This window comes from Mastigoproctus giganteus, chromosome 11 (assembly GCF_048544385.1).
Source record: "Mastigoproctus giganteus isolate SK-2022 chromosome 11, ASM4854438v1, whole genome shotgun sequence".
In the NCBI taxonomy this organism is placed as follows: Eukaryota; Metazoa; Arthropoda; class Arachnida; order Uropygi; family Thelyphonidae; genus Mastigoproctus; species Mastigoproctus giganteus.
Window position 1 is genome coordinate 91,704,985 of NC_143585.1, and position 22,348 is coordinate 91,727,332.

General features: G+C 34.7%; 1 protein-coding gene across 2 annotated transcripts in view; it reads right to left on the bottom strand.

The window, feature by feature from the left end:
• Positions 1-12,720: 12,720 nt before the first annotated feature.
• The window catches only part of LOC150078256 (glutathione reductase, mitochondrial-like), a 52,920-nt gene continuing 43,292 nt past the window's right edge, over positions 12,721-22,348 (bottom strand). For both annotated transcript variants that reach the window (XM_090385086.1, XM_090385085.1), the window contains exons 12-13: positions 21,583-21,734; positions 12,721-12,865 (exon numbers count right to left, since the gene is read on the bottom strand). In XM_090385086.1, the coding sequence (XP_090241212.1) occupies positions 21,585-21,734 (150 nt within the window). In that variant the 3' untranslated portion in view covers positions 12,721-12,865; positions 21,583-21,584. The remainder of the gene's footprint in view (positions 12,866-21,582; positions 21,735-22,348) is intronic.

Consider the following 22,348-nt stretch of genomic DNA (forward strand, 5'->3'; position numbering starts at 1 on the left):
TTTTGTTGTTTAGAAAACTTTGCTTTCAACTTAATGTCCGCTGTTTTTTGTCTTTATGTTTTGAAAGATTTTGTTACACATCCCAGCGACTTTGCTTTCATAATTACGTCTTCCGGTATCGATTGACGGCGATATTGCCATAGTAAATTATTGTTTCTTCCGCCGTCTATGCTATTACTTACGTGAAGTGAAAAAAAAGAAAGAAATAACAAAAACTATATAAAAACAAACATGAATAATCATGAAGGTTATAGAATCATTGTTTCAGGCGTACTTCTTCGAAAACAGTTTTTCATTAAGGAAGCTTTTGTTAGGATTGCCATCTACTGAAAATTATAACAAACAAATAATATTTATTTCTTTTCTTCCTTGAGGGGGGGGGGACCTTTTATCTAAACAGTAGTAAACTTCGCCAAGAAGATCCCATTTATATATAAGTAAATTTTAATTCAAGGTTAGTTCTTTTATAGACCTCTTTTTGAATAGACCTATATAAGACAACTCAGATGAGGCATAATGCAACGCAATGATATATTTTAACTGGATTTAATTATTTGGGAAATAATTCCCAACCACTATAAGACGCAATGAATAACACGGAAGGAGAAGAGCATTTTCATCATGGTTAATGTGGTTGCATCAAAATACGCATATAAAAAAAGTACCCTTTTTTCCTCACGGAATTTTATTAAAAACTGGGTATTAAAATAAGCAGCGTCATTGCTTATACAATCATGATTTTCGTTTGGATGAGAGAGTGCAAAACATATGTACTGAAACATCGGATTAAGGTGTTTACTTTAATATTAATAATAGGGTTCAAGACAAGAGTTTAAGAATCTTAAAGCAAATTAGAAGAGGCGTATTTATAGTCAAGCAGCTATGTGCCATTTAACCCCCATAACATACACTCACACAGTTGGCGGACTAAGGAAAAATCGGGTCCTAGACAAGATTCTCATTTCGGGCCCCACCTAGGGTTGCCACCTTTCAGAAATTGTAATAGAGGATGCAGTTGAATGGGTTAAAAAAGGTCTTCTATTACTAAATATAAAATACAGGTCTTGTATTATGTTGAAAGCTAAAAAGAGTCCTCTGCCTATAAAAATTTATACTAAAAAAATGTATAATAAAACCGTTTTACGGGCCCAAAAAAATTACGGGTCTAGGCAGTTGCCTAGGCCAAAGTCCGCCCCTGCATACACATGGAAATTAGAACGTATATACATATATATATTGGTGTTCATTTGCCATCATTCATGTCCAAAATTATGAGTGTCTCAATACTCCCATTATAATTGGAATGTATTGGCGAAAACACCAAAACTGCAATAACAGCAGTTTTAACCTCTTAAAAATACACTTGAGCGATCTACTTGGTATTCAAAAGAATGTAAGAGAAAAATTTTTCCAGCCATATCATTACTATCATCAGAAACGATTTCTGGGAATATTCCTAAACGAGATTTCGAGGAGTGTTACTAGAAAATTCCTTTGCTCTGTTTCAGTTCCCCCCCCCTGCAGCTAGTCTGCAGACAGTTATGACTGACTGAGAGATTCCACTCAGATACTGAATGGAAGAGTTGATAGCATTTGTGGCCCTGGTGGTCACGTACGTTACCCCAGAACCACAGCCAGCTCTTTGGATGACCTCGGAAACCTGCTCCCAATCTTGATAATAAATCTTATGATGCCCTAACGTACATACTCCCCTCACCACATTTGACTTGTTGGTACATGGGACTTCTAGAGTTAATAATGGATGGTCTCTCAGGTTCTAAAATTTGTTTAGAGAACTTTAAACCTTCCAAAATGACTTAAGATTTGAAACCTCCAAATGAGCCTGGCAGTTCTTTCACTGATTAGAGATATACGGTAAATGTACTGTAGTTGACTCTGCATTAGTAGTTGACACTTTCAGGTTTCGTTCCAACAGCTCTACATCCTTCTTAAGATGAGGCCTCCAGACTTGTATACAGTACTCAAGGTGTGGCCTGACCATTGCCTTATACAAGATGATCACCTCCATATCCCTGCTAGAAAAATTCCTGTATATCGAGCGGGAGTGCAGTAGCACACGCTCTTTGAATAGACTGGGGTTCAAGCCCCTGACTGTTGAATACTGTCGATCTGACAACCCGCACTGGACCAGCGTGGCAGATTATGGTCTATTTCCCTCAGCATGAATTGTTGAGGAGGCTTCCATCTTGCAGTGGGTTGATAATAGCTGCACTTTACTTTTTTTTTTTTTTTTTTTTTTTACTTTCAGGTTTGGAAGTAAGTAATATGCTTTAATATAATTTTAAAATGTTTTTATCCATTACTTTTATTATTTGGTTTCATTTAGTGCGTAAATTCAGATCTATCTTCAGAGTATTGAATTGTAGCTAACATGGTGAATGTTGTTATTCGCAACAATCAAATAACAATCACATGGTCATTGTGGTTATTCGAATAATAACAATCACCATGTTAGCTATAATTTGCGTTATGTTGTTTTCGAAATTACTATCGCTAACAAAACTTTATAAGAAAGTGAATACCATAATCCTATTTTTAAAAGTTTTGGCTTAATCAAGAAGTTGAGCATTCATATGAGATCAAAATTTTGAATTTATAATCGTTCACTAGCTGCAATAGTGGCATAACTAAAAATTCGTAGTTCTGAGATAATCGAGAAAAATTTGGCTTTTAAAATCAGTTTCTTTAGAATTGAAGAAATTATGTGATTGTTCTAATATATTGTGATTCATCTCATCATACCCAGTGGTACTCAAAATAAGGCTGGTTTGATCAACATTCCCTTATGGGTAATCAGAATTTCAAAAATTCAACTCCCACTTTTGAGTTGTGTCACTGTTGCACCAACAATCACTCACAATTTGTGACCTGAGTCTCCTAAGGATGAACAAAAAAAAAAAAAAAAACATTAAACATTATATTCCATTTATATTCATAAACTCAGGAACATGTGTGAACTACATTTTAGTCTTTGAGAACATAATTGTGGTAAAGCATAAATAAGAACAAGTTAGTATGTAATTATTAGTGTACAAACAAGCAAAATGGAAGAATTTAAGTCATTTTTAGAAAAATTTATTCCTCTCGTAAATTAACTTTTAGACTGTTATAAAAGCTGGCAGACATTTGGGAATTGTGTTATTGTTCAACAAACAGTGGAGCTCACTGTGCTTCTGTTTCGAAATCGGAATGGAACTCTTGTAGCCTTTTCAATTCGAAATCTACAAATGTCTCCAAAGGTTTTCTTATTTTACTAGCGTTAACATTACTGATGTATAATCATCCTGTTTGTATGATGTTTTATAAAATAAAGAGTTCAAATGCTGCTTTTCTGCCTTAAAGCTAGCAATGTCATTGAATTTCACTTCATCAGTATTTTCATTAAATTTCATAGAAGTGCGTCGGGCGAAATCTTTCAGGTTGTAAAAATTGTAATGACTTGTCTCTGTCACCTTGAAAGGGTTTCCTGTCTTTCTGGCAGTTCTAGCAAATGTAACATATTGTGATGGGACGAATACACGACCAGACTTTACCGATATTTTAATATTTTTCTACAATAATGAGTTGCACAGTCACCCTCGTTTTGCATATGACCTACAACAAGAAATTTGCATTGCATTACACCCCTGTACTGGCACAACAACTATTGCACACAGACCTCGCTACATTCAGCCCCAAGGTTGGGCCCATTGAAGAAGTGTCACTGTTAACGCTTCTCGATGTGGTAAAAACTCAGATGGCATAACAACACTTGTGTTACGTAACAAGATAATATTGATCTCACTTTGTACTGTTATTGCATAAATGTCGAGTCCCCTATCCCAACCTCATCAGTTGTATTAACTCAAAAATTAAGAATTTTGAGTTGTGCCACTATTGCAGCCAGTGAGCGATATGGCCAGCAAATAATTATATGTTATATTTTGTATTCTATATAAGGGGAGTCAAGCAATGGCACACTGAAAACGCCAATATATAGTTGTTGACACTCGTGTCAATTACATGTCAAGTACACATCATTCCACCTCAAGAAATGATACAATTCAAAAATTATAATTTTTGACTTGTATAATTTCTTTAACACTTGTTTTTTCTGTTCATTGTTTTGGTTTTCGAATTAAAGAATTTTTTTTTTTAATCTTTTGGTTGCGAATGAAGCAACCAAAAGATAAAAAAAGTAGTTTCCCTAAAACTGGCTTATGTAGGAAACCTTCTGTTAAATGAATAAAAATAAACGTGATCTTTTGAACTTCGTAAAGTCACATCACATCCGCAAATCTCACTCTAATTATTATAATTCTCTTAGTTTTCAATTATTTTGATTATTTTTTGCACTTTTTTATTTTCGCAATTCTGATAAAATTAAATTTATTATATTTTATACATAGCAATATTTTTTTATGTAAAAATTAAATTTACATTTATAATAAAAAGTATTTTCATGCTGCACATTATGTTCTGCCTTTTTGAATTCTGCGGTGTCAAAAGGTAAAAAAATATTTTCATATTAAAGTGTTCTTAAGTGACACAATTCGGAATGGGTGCAGAAATATTAACCCGAGGGGATTGTAATGATATTATTATAAATAAGTAATATAATTTTTACCTTCACTTGGAAAATCAACAAAATACGAATCATGAAATCCTTTACGTTTCGATTGTGCTGGTAGGTATAAATTGAAATTCTTAAAGCAAGATTTCTGAAAATTGGTAGTTTTGATTTGTGCCACTTTGTTTTTCACAGGAATGCCATATCTACCAAGTTAATTAATATGATGAAAAGAAATGCCTGACTGTATTAATTACTGGTAGTTCAAGTAGTAATGTTTGGTAGTTTTTAATATAAGAAAATATAACACAAAACAATGCCTACCAATGCCCCTGTGTTCTCAACACTGGGAAATGTACATAAGTAAAAATAATAATAAAAAAACAAATTTTTCACCATTATTCAAAATTTTCGGAAAAAAAAAAAGAAAGAATTATACTAGCTTATACTTCAGAATGGGCCATTCCGTTCTGATAATTAAGATTGCCACCATACCTAACATCCATTAATTTAATCACCTCAGAAAGAGAATTACATTCAATGCAGTTTTTCTTTTCCAGTATTTTTGATTAAACGTTCTAGACTGCTCTATAGGACTTTTTTTCCTTTCTTGTCTGTTTTCTTAACCTTTAGGAAACAAAGCCAATCAATTGATTGGCTTCATTTCCTAAAGGTAATTTATTAGTAATCTCCTACCTGAACAGTTATTACGATTACAAGAAGTGAGTTTATATAAAATCGTCGTATCAAGTATGAATGATTCATATGAAATATATTGGATTTGGTGGCCGTATTAGTTTTATAATGGAAGGGTGTTAATTGGAAGTGCTTGTGATCCATCTTGATTTTTTTTTTTTTAATAGGTGATTAGCTGTTAACTTTCCCTGCTGTGTCTTTTTTTTTTTTTCTGTATTATATTTTTAAATTCTCTTCTTGCTTCACCTTCATACACCTTGGGCCAGGTTAGGCATCCAACTCAGGTTGGACTACTAAGAACGACCCATCCTATTTTGGCAGGCTGTGAATCAGCCACGCTCCATGTACTTAGGGAAACCAGAGGTTTATAATACATTCTGTAGGCCTCAGGGCTAAGAGGCCAAGCATAACAATATAGACAACAAACTATGGTATTACACTACATACATGAACAATGGATACCACAATATTGATTGGTGGGAAGTGAACGGCATCTTCACACTCAGTGGAATATTCAGAGTAGGGGCACCAGGGCACATGCCCCACTGTCATTTTTTGGAGAATATACACTAATTGTTTAAATTTCCTTTAGCTACAAAAAAAAAAAAAATTTTTTTGGTGCCCCTCCTGTCATATTTTTCTGGATCCTCCACTGTCCGTACTTATATGGTGGGTATGTCCAGTAGATGGGAGCCGTCTAAATTTCATAAATAAATATTCAGTAACCAAATAACATGTTCTATACTGGGAGCAAAAACTGACATTGTACCAAACAATTTATCAGCTTGTATTGTATTGTATTGTTATGGGAGTTTCTGGCACAATGGCTACTTAGGCTATATAGCACCTATCAGTGTAGCAAGACTACCTTTGTTGGCTGCTATGGAAGCAGTCATGTATTCGTTTCAGAAGAGAGAGATATGAGTATGGCCTATTAGGTTCTGGTTAGAATTACTTCTTGTTTGTACAGGAAGCTCATAACTGTGGTCCAGGTTTAATTTGAAGAAGTTTATTATGTATTTATGTTTGTCATAAAAGTGTGCTGGATGGAAGGATGGCATGAGTTACCCTTTCTTGTGGCCTGGGATCCAACAGAAAACAACTGCTTGCCCATTCTCACTGAGACGAATCAGCTCTGATCTGATCTGATGAGCTTTAATAAAGGATGAGTAGGTGGGGGAAGTGTTTTGCATAGCTTATAGGGTACTTTAAGAGTCTGTATATATTATGCTCTTTTGGATTGAAAGGTGGAAAATATCCTTGAGAGCAAGCTTTGTAGAATATAACTCACTGGTGTAACTACTACATTCTGTCGGAAGTGACACAAAAATGGTGGTGTCAGGGAGTGCCATTGGTGCACCTGCCCCACTTTCATACTTCGATCCATCAGTATAAATTTTAATGAAGTTGGGATAATTTTGTGTATAAGCAATATGTAGCTCTGATGCTAATGTCTGCTGCAAGTTCTTCCCCTATTGTTCAAAATAATTGTCACAAGACAGCATGAGGATAACTGGAGGGTCTGGATCGATGGGATCTCTTTATTGAAGTGTTGTTGTTATTTGGTTTTTAGGAGCATTAGCAATTAAGGCCATATTGCTCCGGGGATATGCGGTGGTCATTCCCTGACCTTTCCGCATCCTCCGTATTTGGTGGCTCACAGGCTCGAACCCTGGTCTAATCAAGAAGCATGTGCTGCGCACTGCTGCTCCTGCCCACCTGGCTATGGAGGCACCTTATTGAGTGTAAGTTACAAGTTTTTATCATTGACAAGACCCCATGAGCTGCTCTGGCAGCCTGTCTGCACTGCCCAGAAAACTTCATATCTGACTGCACAATTACCCACAGGTCTCTTTAGTTCTCCACTACCCTGAGTCTAGTAATGCACAGTTGGTATGTTATCCTGAGGTTACTGCTAGCCATATGTAGTACTTTGCATTTGTCAATGTTAAACATCAGTTGCCACTTCTCAGCCCATCTACCCAACTTTTCTAGATCCTGTTGCGGTAGCATATTGCCATTACTGTCATTAACAACTCTGCCAACCTTTGTATCGTCTGCAAACTTGGACATTAAGCTGATATACTTTCATCAATATCATTGATAAATACGGAAAATAACAATGGGCCCAACACCAAACCCTGGGGAACTCCAATAATAACATTAGTCCACAAAGAGCAGTGTCCATTGATTACCACACTCTTTTCTCACTCAACCATCCATTTAACCATAGTAGCAACTTGCCCTTAAAGCCATACTGCCTTCCCCTTAAACTCATACTGTGTGAACTATAACTGTAGTCTTGTCTAGATGATCCTGCAATGCTTTTTTCACCAGTGACTCCATTATTTTCCCTGGAATAGAAGTTAAACTGGTCTCTAATTACTCCTGTCACCCTTTGTGAATTGGAGATACATTTGCACATTGAGTCTGTAAAGACCTCTCCTGAATCCAAGGATTCTCTCATAATTATGGCTAAGGATTTTCTTACTTCCTTTGCTGCTTCCTTTAATATAACTGGATAGATCCCATCCACCCCAGCTGCCTTTCTTATGTTTAGCTTCAACAATTTCTCCTCCACTTTCCTCTCACTTATTACAAAATCATTTAGCTCCCTGTTAGAAGTTACTAAGCTCCTGTTCCGCACTTCCCTACAGAATTCATCACGTGTGAATGTAGATGCCAAGTACTCATTCAGTTTGTCAGCTACCTGATAGGATCATCAATAGTCGGACCATCAATATCAAGTGGACCAATCTGATTCATTCCCTTCCTTCTAGAGCTTATATAAGTAAAGAAGTCTTTGCTATTTTTGTTTGCATCCTTTGCTAAAGATTTATCATAATCTGCCTTTGCTTTCCTAACATCCTTTGTGACTTGATTAAAGACTATCTTATATCTACTACAAGCTTCTGTGTCGCCTGATAAATTGTGTATGCATTTTTTCTTGTCTCAAGTCTCAGTGCATCTGACATCCATTAGGCCCAAACCTTGAACAGTATTTCTTAGTTGGTGTGAAAAGCCTAGTAGCATCCAAGATTAATTCCTTGAATGCTTTCCACTTAGAATTTGCTGTTGGTAACATCATCAGTTGGTCCCACTGTATAGAAATTAAAAACTGTCTGAGACCACTGTAGTAGCCTTTACAAAAGCAAAAACCCTTCCCTTTACCCCTGACAGTAGTTATATCTTTAAGTAAATCCCGTATCAGTACATTGTGATCACTGCCACCTAGTGGTTTCTTTACCTGCAGATTTTTAATGAATGAATAATCACTGCTGATAATCAGATCAAGAGTATTACTCCCTCTGGTTGCCTCTCAAACATGCTGTTGTAGAAAACGTTCATTCTCAATTGGAGACATCTGAGTTCTTTTAGGTCTTTGGGACATGGCTCATCCCCTGAACAATCCCACAAATAACCTAGAGTGAAATAAAGGATCTTCTTGGACTTTACTGAAAAGTCATCCAAGTCAAGATGAGGCACCTTGTATATTCCTTGTTTAAAACTGCATGTAGAGCTGAAGATCAGCCTGCACTCAATCTGCAAATCAGGCCAGAATTTTCCAAGGTTCATGAATATGTTCATGACTCAGAACATCACAAGAAGGGCAAAATTATGGATAGCAATGACTGCTTAGCCTCTACTTTGCAAGCAAACAAGATTCTTTCATATGCTTTCCTTCTAACAACAAATTTAGCAAAGCAGACTCGATAAGTGCAGTTCAGGAGTCATGTTCACTTCAAGTTTGTCAAGAATTGCAAAAGTAACTCAGGAATTTTTTTTGGCTGGTGTAGCATAAGCCTCAAGCTTCCTTGCATCATGTAGCTAATAATAATAATAAGTACAATGTAACTCCTCTCTTTATTTTTATACTATCTGTTTTTTGCAGTTATTAGTAGTGGCAAATGACGTAGTAGTATCAGCCAAAAAAACTACCCAAATTATTTGTGCATCTCCTCTAATAACCTTGGCTAATCCTTAAATTCATTCAAACTGCCCATTTCTCTGAAAACATCAGATGGAAATTTATTCCAAAAACAATTAATTCCCTGGCTAGAAGGAAATTTTCATACATTTCCTACAATAATCCTTTTGAATTTAAAATTGTGTTCCCCTTTTGTGTGTTTTCCAATAAAAAAAAAAGTTGTTGTAGGTGCCCAACACATTCAGATCCTCTATGTCTATCTATCTCCAAAGGATTGAGGCCTATCAATATCAGGACTAATTTAACTGATTCCACTCTATTTAAAGAGTAAGCTCTGTGTGGTAACTATTTTAATATGCTTCCTCATAGCATACCCAAGCCAACTTCATCCTTAATTCCTTTTTTCTCACAGAAGTGATCCTCTCCCCACCTCACCAGAGGCAAGCATTGAATCTTTGCTACCACAATTTGTATAAAGCTAAATGCATATATCCATCATTTAGAGCACAAGTTCCAATAAGAAGCCACTGCCTTCCTAGTGGAGGTGACAGGACAAAAATGGAATGGAGTTGATTATTTATTTATTTTATTGTTTTTTTTTTTGTATACCTGATTGTCTCATCGGATTATGTACCTTTAATTGTCGAATGTATAGCTAATTTCAAAAACTGATCTGACTTAAGTTTCTCAACAGAAATGTCTATGCAACTCGAAGCCATAGATTGGCATGGCATTTCTTCTAAACCTTTAAGAGAAGCCATTCAAACACTATCTGAGACCATTACCATCATTGCCGTAAGGGCAATGTTGGTAATGGCCTCAGTAATTTTAATTAATTGCTTGCTTGCTTAATTAATAAAGGGGGACTGCAGCTATCCAAGCTTTTCAGCTTATTACAGAAATAATGTTTATTAAACAATCACAAAAAAAAAAATTATACATATCTTTTATTGTACAATCTTTAAATTTACAGAAAAAAAAAAGTTTTGACTGTTTTTATAAAAAAAATATATTTAAAAATGTTTGTTTTAAGCATTAACATTCAAAAGTGAACAGAATAATTCAGACAGTAATTTTTTTTAAATATTTAAATGCTTAACTTTCTTGTTTATATCAAGATGCTGCTTATGATATCATGAATTTTGGTGTACAGTTATATCTGTAAGGTTTTGGAAAATAGTAATTTTTAAAATTGTGCTGTATATCTATTATATTAATACTGGCAAAAGTGAATTCACAATTCAAAGTAAGAGCATGAAATACCAGTTGTAAAGCTCCAGATTATCCAAAGACAGAATTTATGCATCACTGTAATTTACACAAATCCAATTGCCAGCGCCCTCATGTAACAATGAATCAAACCAAACTTCACATGTCAAATTTTGTTCTCCTTGGCCTTATTCAAGATCAAATAAATTTACTTGAAAAAGGTTGTAATTACAGTCTACCACCTAATTTTCTTCTAATGAAGCAGGTAGTAGCAGAAGTCAAATTTTTGTTGTTTTGTTACTAGCAGACCAATAAGGATATTATTATTTAAGAAATAAATGAGGTTATTAACAAAAAAAATATTGCTATCCTGACTTGCATTAAACACTCATGAATGCCATGCTCTTTCCACCCTAAGAAGAAATAACAATAACAATGTGCTGTTACAGGTGATGTGGTGGTTGTAATGGATAAAAAAGTTATTTCACCAAAGTCTATTAACAGTATCTCTGACAACCATAAAATACCATTCTACAAAGTAAACAGATAAAACAAAAAATTAGTTTTTCTTTCTTTAAGAGTGATTACATAACTGTGGCCCTTCTTAAATAAATCAAATCTAGGACTTTTAATATCACAACACGATTTTGATAGTTTAAAACTACATAAAGATTGTCAACAATAAGACAGGTTTTTCTTTATAGAAGCCCAGTGCTTTCCTAATTAACTTTGTATATTTACAAGATTACAAAACCATATTGTGATACAGTTACTAATGCCATAAAAAACAGAGATAATTTATTTAACAATATTAAAAATGGGAACCTTGCACAAAATAATAGGTTAGTTTTACTAGACTGCTGCTTTGTACACTAATGTCCATGCATTCCTTACTACTGATGTCCTCTTTCTTGTTTGATTGTGATACTGTGTTCACTTGAATCTAGAACTAAACTCCTTGCAAGATGTATAGAATTGGGGAAATCTATTATCTGACAAATGAGATCACCTTTCGGAATCATGCTTACAAACATGATTCCCAAAGTTATTAGCAGACCATCTACTGGCTGCCCATGGGCCTTAGCACTCTTTTACCAAAGTTATATCTCTCCAAAATTGAAGAAATTTATTTTAAATCCTTTTATTTCTAAAATTGTTTGTTTATTTAGACAATATACTTTGCATAACCAATTCTCAGTTCATACATGAGAACAAGGAAATGTTTAATAATGTACACACTCACCTGAAATTACATAGATTCATAAATTTCTTAAATTTAATATTGACTAGAGCAGAAATCCATAAATACTGGCATGTTGCTAAATTATGAGTTATAATTCCTTCACATATAAAAAGTCTGTTTTGTTAAAACCCATTTTTAAATGCATATGAATACTGTACCACAAAGGCTGCTTTAGATGAAGAAAACATCTTAAAGAAATTTAAACAGAGAAATTATCAAACAAGTCTAATTTTTTCCAGCAAGAATAGGTAAAGCTCCATTTGATGCTACAAACCGGCCAAAGCCACTTCATTCAAAACATTTCATTTGTATTACTAAATTAACCAGTGGTATAAAGTTATTTAAGAATACTGAATATAAAATCATTGCTAAACCTGTTTGCAAATTAGTCTATTTTCAAATCACGATCCTTTCATAGATGGCAATTGCTTTTAAAATATGGCTTAATTTATAGCGTTTTCTGTATGCAATTCATTTCTTCGTACCAAGGTTCCACTATATGTATAGTAGATCAGAAGCTACAAAAATGAATGTTCCATGCCTTTGAATTGTCCCAAAGCTTCTGAATTTAGCATTTTTGTGCCCTTAATTTGACCATGAATTCACTTTTTTTAATTTTATTATATGTATAGTGATGTATGAGATATAATTGTGATGTATATCCAATATATATTGGATATACATCACAATTATGTGAAATTACTAATTCTTGAAACCTTATAGATACTGCTACATTGTGATTCGATAAAGTGACCATACTTAATATCTGATTACTGGGCATTTGAGTGCATGCACAAAGTACTGCCTCACCCACTATTGCACAAACTATTTTTAACTTTCCTCTTGTTATAGTGTGTTATACACATCTCAAAAAAGACCTTATTCAAAAAGGATACAAAAAAAAAAAGCTTATAAGAGAAAGAGGGGGTTCCCAATTGTTGTAAAATAAAATGGGGAGAGAAGGTCATGTTTTTTGATATAATATATATGTCATGTTTTAAATTTAGTATTAGAATAAAAGCAACACCTTGATATAAAGAAGAACGTAAGCTTTCAAATATTTTAAAATTATATTCCAGCTCAAGGTATACCAGACTTTTCATAGAGTCCTCTTAACTAAGACAATAATTATATAAAATATTTTATGAAAAAGAGGATATAGTTTCTTCTCAAGTCAATCAATTCTGGAATAATTAACATCAGTTTTGTTACCTCAAGCCTAAAAATGACAAATGTGATAGAGTTATATGAAAATATAAGCAATGATTTTCACTCTTTTTGTAGGTAAATTAAGAAAAAAAATGTTTAAATATTTTAATATTTATATTTAATATTATTTACACACACAATATATATATACATGGTAGAACTTCATAAATCTGGCATTCAAAATTTGGAATTATCAAAAAACCCAGCATTTTTTTTTGTACTCCTAATTGTCTCATCTGATTATGTACCTTTAATTGTCAAATATATAGCCAATTTCGAAAACTGATCTGACTTATCCAGCAATAATTCTTGAATATTTCTTCTCAATTCGTACAATGGCAAAGAGTAAGTAGGCTGACGACAAACAGCATTTGAACAACACCCTTTATTTCTTAGGCAAGTACATTACCTACTGGACTAATTCAGCATATGGGTTAAAATTTTGGTGACTGGCATTCATGGAGATTATGGAGATCAGAGCTACTATATTATCTAATAAAAATATTCATATGTGATTTTTGGCAATATGTTTGGATTATTTAGTGAACAAAAAACACACAAGCAACATGTAATTGCTTACAGTTTGCTCTGAAATCTTGGTTCCCCTCAAGCTAAGAAGTGTTTATCACATATCAACATACAGTTGAACCAGGGATGATCTACAGGAGTAAGGTTGGAATCTATCCTGTCAAAATTTAGCTGCCAGCAATTTAGCAAGTTATGGAGATGTATACCGATTGGTTTGTTTTTTGTTGGCTTATTTCTATACAGGTTTTTCTATTTTGGATTGTAAAGTATTTTGCACAATGAGTGATTAGGAATACTTTTAATTTTGGCAAGATATTTTAATAAGAGGACTTTTCTGCAAAGATGAAGTGCTTCTGCAAATTTCTTTTGAACAATTAATACCATGAGAGATGGGATTCAGCCATCTCAGTGCACTCTGTTCAGCAGAATCACACAAGGTGCAGCAGTGAAGTTCCCAGACTAGTGCTGTTGTACTCATGTTCGAAGAGTTTGAAAATAAACAGAAGTGGTATATTGTACTTCAAACTTCCTCCAACAAATGGTGGTACAGAGTTTGTTCAGTAGGCTGACAGGCTGCAAGTAACAAACCAGTTTTATTAGTAGCATTAATGTTCCATGTCATGGATTTGCAATGGAGCAACGAACAAATATCAAATTTTGCTTTATGATGGGAAAATCTGCAACAGAAATGTGTGAAATTTTAAAAAAAACTGTTTATGGTGATGAAATGTTCTGTCACACTGGTGCGTTTGAATAGTAAGCAGTTCAAAGATGGACATGAGAATCTTCGCAATAATCCAAGAAGTGTGCATCCGTCGACCCCTTGAAATGAGAACAGAGTTGCAAAAGTTCTGAAAATTGTGGCAAGCAATTGTCGTTTGACCCTCAGAATAACGACTGATGAGTTGGATATGAATAAGGAGAAGATTCAGGGAAAAGGAAATAATGTGCAAAATTTGTGCCTCACAAAAGCAATGAAGAGTGTCAATCATGCAAAGATTTCATCCAGATTTTCAAGACAGTCCTAATTTTATCAACTGTATTGTCACTGGAGATGAGTATTGTGTGTTTCAGTATGACAGAGACAAAGCCTCAGTACATGCAGTGGACTTCAAATCACCAAGGCCCAAAAAATTTTTTTTACCGAAGTCCAGAATCAAGATGGTGCTGATCACATTTTTTGACAAACGGGATGTGATTCACAAGGAATTTGTACTTGAAGGGGAAAGAGCCAATGCTGCATTCCAAGTACTTCAAAGTACTATTGAAGCATATTTCCCAGGTGAGGACACAATTACAAGAGAAATGCAGCTGCTTCTTGTTGCACGACAATGCCTCCACCAATTCCACATTTGTTGTGAAGACATTTCTGGTGATGAAACAAATGGATATAGCATGTAGAGAATGGAGAACGGATGTTATCCAAAAGAGATACTAAACTACAAACCCCAGGGAAGGAGAGACAGAGGCAGACCCTTGCAAAGATGGAGAGAGACCATAACAGGACACTAGGCCTAATACTGGACAAGAAAAAGAAGACATTTCTGGCAAAATGGCATTGTACAGATCAACCATCCAACCTACTCTTCCAAGCTAGCACCAACAGACATCTCCCTCTTTCTCAAGGTGAAAACTGCCCTCAAAGGAAAGAGATTAGAGTTTGTTGAGGACATAAAGAAAAACATAACCACCAAACTGAATATCATCTCTTTGGATGCCTTTGCTGACTCTTTTCAGTAACTTTTAGAATGGTGTAATAAGTGTATTCAATCAGGTGGTGAATACTTTGAAAATTTTAAAATCATTTTTGAACTCCTTCAACTTCGTATTCTTTTTATTACACCAGTCCAGGAACTTTATTGCCACACCTCATATACTGGGAAGAATAATCAATTTGAGATCTTATTAGTAATCTGTATAAGTGTAGCAATGTATAGCAATCAGCACCCCACATTGTGGCTGATATGGCTTTGAGGATATTTAATTTTTTTAGACAACTGATTCATAGATTTTATTTATTTTTTCTTTTAATTACAGTAGAGCATCAGTTATCCGGAATAATTAATGTTAGACCTCTTCTGGATAGCAAAATTTTCCGGACAATCAAATGTAAGGTAAAATTAAATAAATTCTGTTATAATGTATTAAGGTAAAAGAAAAATACTTTAAATAGCATCCAAAAAAAAAAAAATTAATTTAATTTTAAAAAAATAAATAATAATAATAATAATAATAATAATAATAACAACAACAACTTATACATAAAAATTCGCACATTTACATATGCATGTATATGCAGATAGGTATATGCATGTATACCACAAATTATGAGGAAAAAAATTTTAAGTAATTTTTTAAAATAATGTTCATGTTCAATTGTGTTTTGTTTCATTTGTTGTGACCTTTTTTTCTTTTTGCTGCTAAATCTAGTTTCTTAATAATATCAATTTGATTATATTCCATTCTTCCTGGTTTCTGCCCATTTCAGTGCTGTTTCTTTTTGTTGACATTTTACCGAGAAAAATAATAAATCACAGTTTCGGGGCGATATTATTCTTACCGAATCTGGAACTAAACTAAACATAATATGAAATGAAGAGAACCATATATGTTATGGAAAATTGGGTTCATGGAAGTGAATGGCTAAACTCGATCACTCATGGTTTCCGAGAAAACCCATTACTCCTAATTCAACATTTCACCAGATATACAAAGGGTACTAGGAAAGTTTTGCAATATGATGCAACAATGAATCACAGGAAGCTGCTTGTTGCCGCATGTTGAGACATGTTTATACGTGCATAGTAGCCACCGTGCCAAGTCGATGGGCTCAGTTATTCATTAGTAGTGAGAGTGTAAAGTGCTTGCGATGGCATCGTGGTCACGAAATGAGATAAGGACAGTTTTGCGGTATAATTTCGTGCGTGGTTTAACCATAGACCAGTGCTTAGAAGAAATTACTCTTTCACTAGATGATGATTGTCCACATCGTACAACGATATTCAGGTGGTATAGAGAATTCCAAAGGGGAAATTTCACGCTGGAGGATTCTGAGAGGCCGGGAAGGCCACGAACGTCAGTTACAGAGGAAAACGTTACTGCTGTGAGGAAAATGCTTGACGAAAACAGCGAGTGACCTACCAACAGATAGAGGATACTTTGGGCCTAAATGCACCAGCAATTCGTTCGATTCTGCAAGATCATTTGCACGTGAAGAAACTTTGTTCTCTCTGGGTGCCGCATCAACTGACTGAAGAGCAGATGACACGACGTGTGACTTGGTGCCGGGAGATATTAAAAAAGTTTGTTAAGGGACAATCTCGGTATGCGAACAACATCGTGACAGGTGACGAGACTTGGCTGTACTATTACGATCTGCCGACCAAGGCTCAAAACAAAGTTTGGGTCTTTGATGATGACGACACACCCGTAATTGTCAGAAAATCCCGATCTGTAAAGAAGAAAATGATAGCTGTATTTTTCAAATCGAGTGGAATTGTGGAACGTGTCGTTTTGGACACGCTGTGACTGTCTTCTGCGTGTCGTTTTGGACACGCAGAAGACAGTCACAGCTAAGTGGTATACTGAACAATGCCTGCCTAAAGTCATTGGATCTATGAAGAACCTGCGGCCAAAGTCAAGAATGGACACCTGGTACCTCCATCGCGATACTGCTCCAGCTCAACGCGCCAAAGCCTGCACCGAATATTTGACCACGACAGGACTGAAACTTCTCGAGCACCCTCCCTACAGTTCAGACCTTGCTCCCTGCGACTTTGCACTGTTCCCGCATGTGAAAATGAAGCTAAAAGGGAGGCGGTTTTCCAGTGATGAGGACCTTCTACGGGCTTGGGACAATGAATGTGCTTTACTCCCTAGTGAAACTTGGCAGAACTTGTTTAAAGATTGGTTTTGGAGGATGGAGAGGAGTATTGAATGTAGAGGAAATTACTTTGAAAAAATTAAATAAACAAAGCTGTATTGCAAAACTTTTACAATGCAAAAAAAACAGATCGAAATACTCTCTTAGCATAATAAACATTTGTCTCAAATACTACCATTAATAAAAAGAAGAAAAACTAACCTTTCAAATTATTCTGAATAACTGACTTAATTCACGTTCAGGAAGCAAACTGCATTTTCTACAGAAGTAAATTCTAATTGTCTTATGGTGGAGATTCGATAGCCATTATTTCTATTCCATGTTTCTATTTTATTTTTTGCACCCTGTAGCTATCACTCAATAATGTGAATATTTTATGTGTGATAGGATTACATATATAGTCAGCATACAAATAAGTGTCTACAGTAACTGATATATTTTTTGTAACTGAATTGATTCCAATGGCAAACAGAGTGGAACTCAGGACTGATCCCTGATCCTTGTTGGATGTAAATTATGGAAAGAACATTACAGATGTGCACTTAAAGTCCTATTATCCAGGAAGTTCTGAATGAACTTTGGGAAATAACCTCTAATACTAAGATTGTGGAGTTTTCCATATTATCAGGTTGTATTTAAGGCCTTCTCAACATCAAAGCAATTAATGACTAAATGTTTATTTCTAAGGAAGGCATCTTGTATGTTTGTTTCTGCTTTGATGATTAAACTTAGAATGGATCTGTTTTTTCAAAAACCATACTCAAGCTTAATTCGTGATTTTTTGAACATCAAGAAGCCAAACTAATCGTGCATTTATGATTTTTTTTCCTAGTATTTTTCCTAGATAGCTTGTAAGTGAAATAGGGTAGTAGTAGTTTGCTGGATATGTATTTTCAACAAATTCTCTTGTACAGGCATAAGAGTGTGTTAAGTGAGTGATCACTGAGTTCCTCAATGTATAGAAAATGAATTACATATTGATACCTACAGCACTGTTCTTCATCTCAGCTAGTCCTATGTAGTTCAGTTATTGTGAAGGGCCAATTATATGGAGTGTGATTGTTAGTTTCAAAACTGAGATGAAATTGCTCTGCTAGTGATGTTGTCTTCTGAAAAGTAGGTATATATGAGTTTGTTGATGAATCCTAAATGAAAGTTTCACCACGTGCATCTGAAATGTCCTGTCCAATTCCAGCTCAATATTGGGGGTTATAGGAGGAGGAGAATGCTTGCCATACATTTTTTGTATTCTTTCCCACACATTCGAATATCAGTTGATCTTGTGATTATGGAAGTAAATCTTTTCCATGCCTTCTCATATTGTGTCACACATTTGCCCCAGCTCTTTTTTTTTGTTTTAGATTAAATTGCTGGTGGTGGAGAATTTACAGAATAAGTTTTATTCTTTTCATGTTTAACCTTATTATAGTTTTCATTTCACCAGCATTTTGGGTTTGTTGGATATTCCTTAATGTTTTAGGAATTGAATTTATTCTACTATACTAAGTATCTGCTTAGTGATGTAACTTACTGCAATGTGTTCTTGAGAGAAAAGAATATATTGCATGTTAAAAAGCTGTAAGTTTTTTTTTGCACCTAACCTGGTTAGATTTGTGAAACTTCCATTTGGGTACTTTTTTGGCATAGTTTGGGGTGTCCATTAGGAATTTACAGATTACTGGATAGTGATAGCTGTTTATTTCAGTCTTTGTGAATTGTCCAAACTATTTGCAGATAGAGAACTGGAGAGCATATTGATAAATCAATTACCGAACTTCTCCCAGTGGTGAAATGCATATATATGTGCACTAGTATTTCGGAGGGCAAGATTCTGCCTGCCTGGTAACTTTTCAATGAGTTGCCCTTGTTTATCCAGATTAAGTGATTCCACAGTGGGTTATTCCCATTAATGTCTCCAAATATACATATAATAGGTGTGAGAAGCTGGCTTACCAAGTCATATATATCTTCTTATGACTAAGTATGATTTGGCAGAAGATCAAGTGAGACGACTGTTAAAACAATGCCAAAGATAAACAAACAATGCAATTGTTTCTAGTGGTCTTTACAGTGGAATTTGGTTGGATTGGATGGCTGGTTTATTTCGTTTGTTGGAATATGAGAGTATTATTAATAGCTGCACCTCTGTGAAGTGTATTTGGGATAACTCAATCTTTCTTGTAAATTTTGTAGCATTTAAGCATGACATTGATTTAAGATGTTAAGTTGGCTTCCTGTAATCATAATTCATTAGGATTTTACTTTTCAAGGAGATCACATATATCTAGGTTGCTGCGAAAGCCTCTACAAGATTGCAAGCATCTTTCTGCTTCTTTCCAAAATGCTGACTGCTTATAATTATTTTATTTCCCCTTTTTAGGAAACGCTGGTTTTTCCAGTATACATTTCTGTCTGTGTTAACTGTATCAGGTTCCTTTACATTCAAAGTTTCAATTTCTTTAGATTTTGGTTTTTGTTTGTGATGTATGGCCTGAGCCTTGAGCGATTGATATTGGCATGTTTATTGCAGTGTTTAGTTGTGTACTGATAGAAATGGCCCCAAGTCTATCAGCACCCTGTGCAAGATTTTTTGGGGCACCCTCTCCAACTTCCTATTAAGTTTGTGCATTATACTTTTAATATTAACTGAAAAATACTTTTTTATTTTTATTTTAAAAAGAAACAACGTATGAGAGCCCCTGAAGAATCAGATATATTATTTATTCATTCGAATGCACAATGACTGAAATCCGAACTCTTCCGAATTGCTTGAATAGGAATGTAAGATTGCCTTCATATCGTGACTTTCAGAAGATCGCAACTTGAGATTTACAGCAAATCAGTGAATTTTCGGGGCATTTTGCACTCTCTAAATTTTGGCACAGTGTGGCCACACCACTTGTGTACTGGGTTTTAATACAGAAAGGAGGGATGACCCCAATTGGCTAATGAGAGCTTTCGAGACTTAAACAGTTTGGGATGCTACAGTTATTTTTATCTTTGAACAATGTGAGCATATGTGGGTTTAGTTGAAAGTAGTGGTATATTTTTTTTTTAGCTTCTTGATAGCTAATTTTATGTGTGATTATATATTGCTGTATTTTCTTCTTTTTTTTTTTTCCACTGGTCACAGTCCTTTTTGGCAGTTTGGACATTTTTGTGTTTGGATGATATGTGTATACACATATGTCAGTATGTGTATGCTCTTTGCAGCTACATACTATACAAATGGGCTATTCCTTTGCAGACAATCTGTAAGTGCCCATATTTTTGGCACTTGAAGCACCTTACTGGGTTTGGGATGAATGGTCTGACTTTCCAGTTTAAACAGCCAGCTTTTATTGTTTTTGGCAGATTAGGTGAGTTAAAGGTAAGGATTACATTATGCGTAAGGATAAATTTTCCACATCTCATAAGGAGACTATTCTTTTCATGTCTGTTACCCCTTGGTCATGGAGTTAAAGTTTTATTTTCTTATCTAGGACATCAAGCAAATCCCATTCTGAAATGACACCTTTTGAGATATTAAGTGTAGAATGAGGAGAGAGCTTTTTGGGTATTCCTCCAAGAGTAGAGATTTCAAGCAGTTTTTCTGAGTTATGAGTTTATCATTTCCACAAGTAGATCTCCAGATTGTCATTTCCCCATTTTGGGAGAGCTTGTTCGTGGATTGTTCATGTTTGCTTCTTTTTGCCAAAAACCTGTGAAGGACTTCTCCAACCAGGTTTCTAGCCTCGCCATGTGGAGACAGTTGCAGTGTCTCCTAGTGACCAAGCAGTATTACTGTGTTAGTGGTTAATTTTATTAAGTAATTTTATTGAAAATATTTTCAAACTGCAGGAGTAGGTAGAAGTACCTATCGTTCCTCTCATTTTCTAGTCTTTCTACAGCAAGTGATAAGATAGTTTGTACTTCTACTCGCTCTCACAGACTGAGTAGTAATTTTACAATTATTTTTGGTCTTAAATATAATTTAGTTATTTTTCCCTCTAAAGAAGACAAAAAAGGTGCTGTAATGTAAGGTGTTCTGTAAATTCTGAAAAAATTCCAAATTAATAAATCACTTTATGTATCTCTTAACACAGAGTTGTGCTTTTTTTTCTTACCCTGAAATAAAGTTAGTTTGTACTTTATAACTTATATGTAAGAAACATGTAAACATTTGCAATAAATACAAAAAAAATAAATATGATAAAAACACAAGCAAATTAAGGGCTTCAGTATATGCTATTATTCAAAACAACTCTGTACTGAAGGCTTATTTTACTTTGAAATGCTTATTCTATTGATATATTCAGAATAAACTGAGTGCTTACATTCAGCGCATGGTTACTAGTTCTTCTGCTGTTGTAGGATGGATAGCAACACAGTCATCAAACTGATGTTTAGTTGCTCCCATCTTTATAGCTACAGCAAATCCTTGAAGTATTTCATCACATCCCTGACCAATCATGTGAAGTCCAATTACCTGTAATAAAACATTATTTTGTTTAAATCTAAATAAAATGGTATTTATGGTATTATGACAAAGTATAGTTTACATCGAATATACAGTTTGTAGTAAACATTGAAAAGGTGTTTTCTACAACTAAGATATGGTCGCACGGGAGTTGGATGAAAGAAACATCCAGTATTAGGATTACCACATACAGTATTTAGATTTTGGCAAATCATTTGACACAGTTCTACATGGGAGGCTGCTGTAGAAGTTGAAAGACTTTTGAATTACAAGCAAGTTCCTAAAGTGGACTGAAGGATAGGAGGCAGAGGGTTGTTATTAATGGTCACTCTTCAGAGCAGATGAGGGTTATATTTGGAGTTCCTTAAGGTCTGCAGCTAGGGACAGACACCCTTGGCTCTGATTTTCTTGAATTATATCAATGAGGAAATATATTGTATTGTGTTGAAATTTGCAGACACTGTGAAGATGAAGATTGGATGGCTAAAGATGCAAGTCAAACTGAGTTCCTATAGAATGATTTGGACATTTTCAGTGTCAGTGGAGATAAACACAAAGGGGACAAAAAAAAAAAAAAAAAGCAGCAGAATAAGAAAATACAAATTATGTGCTTCCCTCCTCAC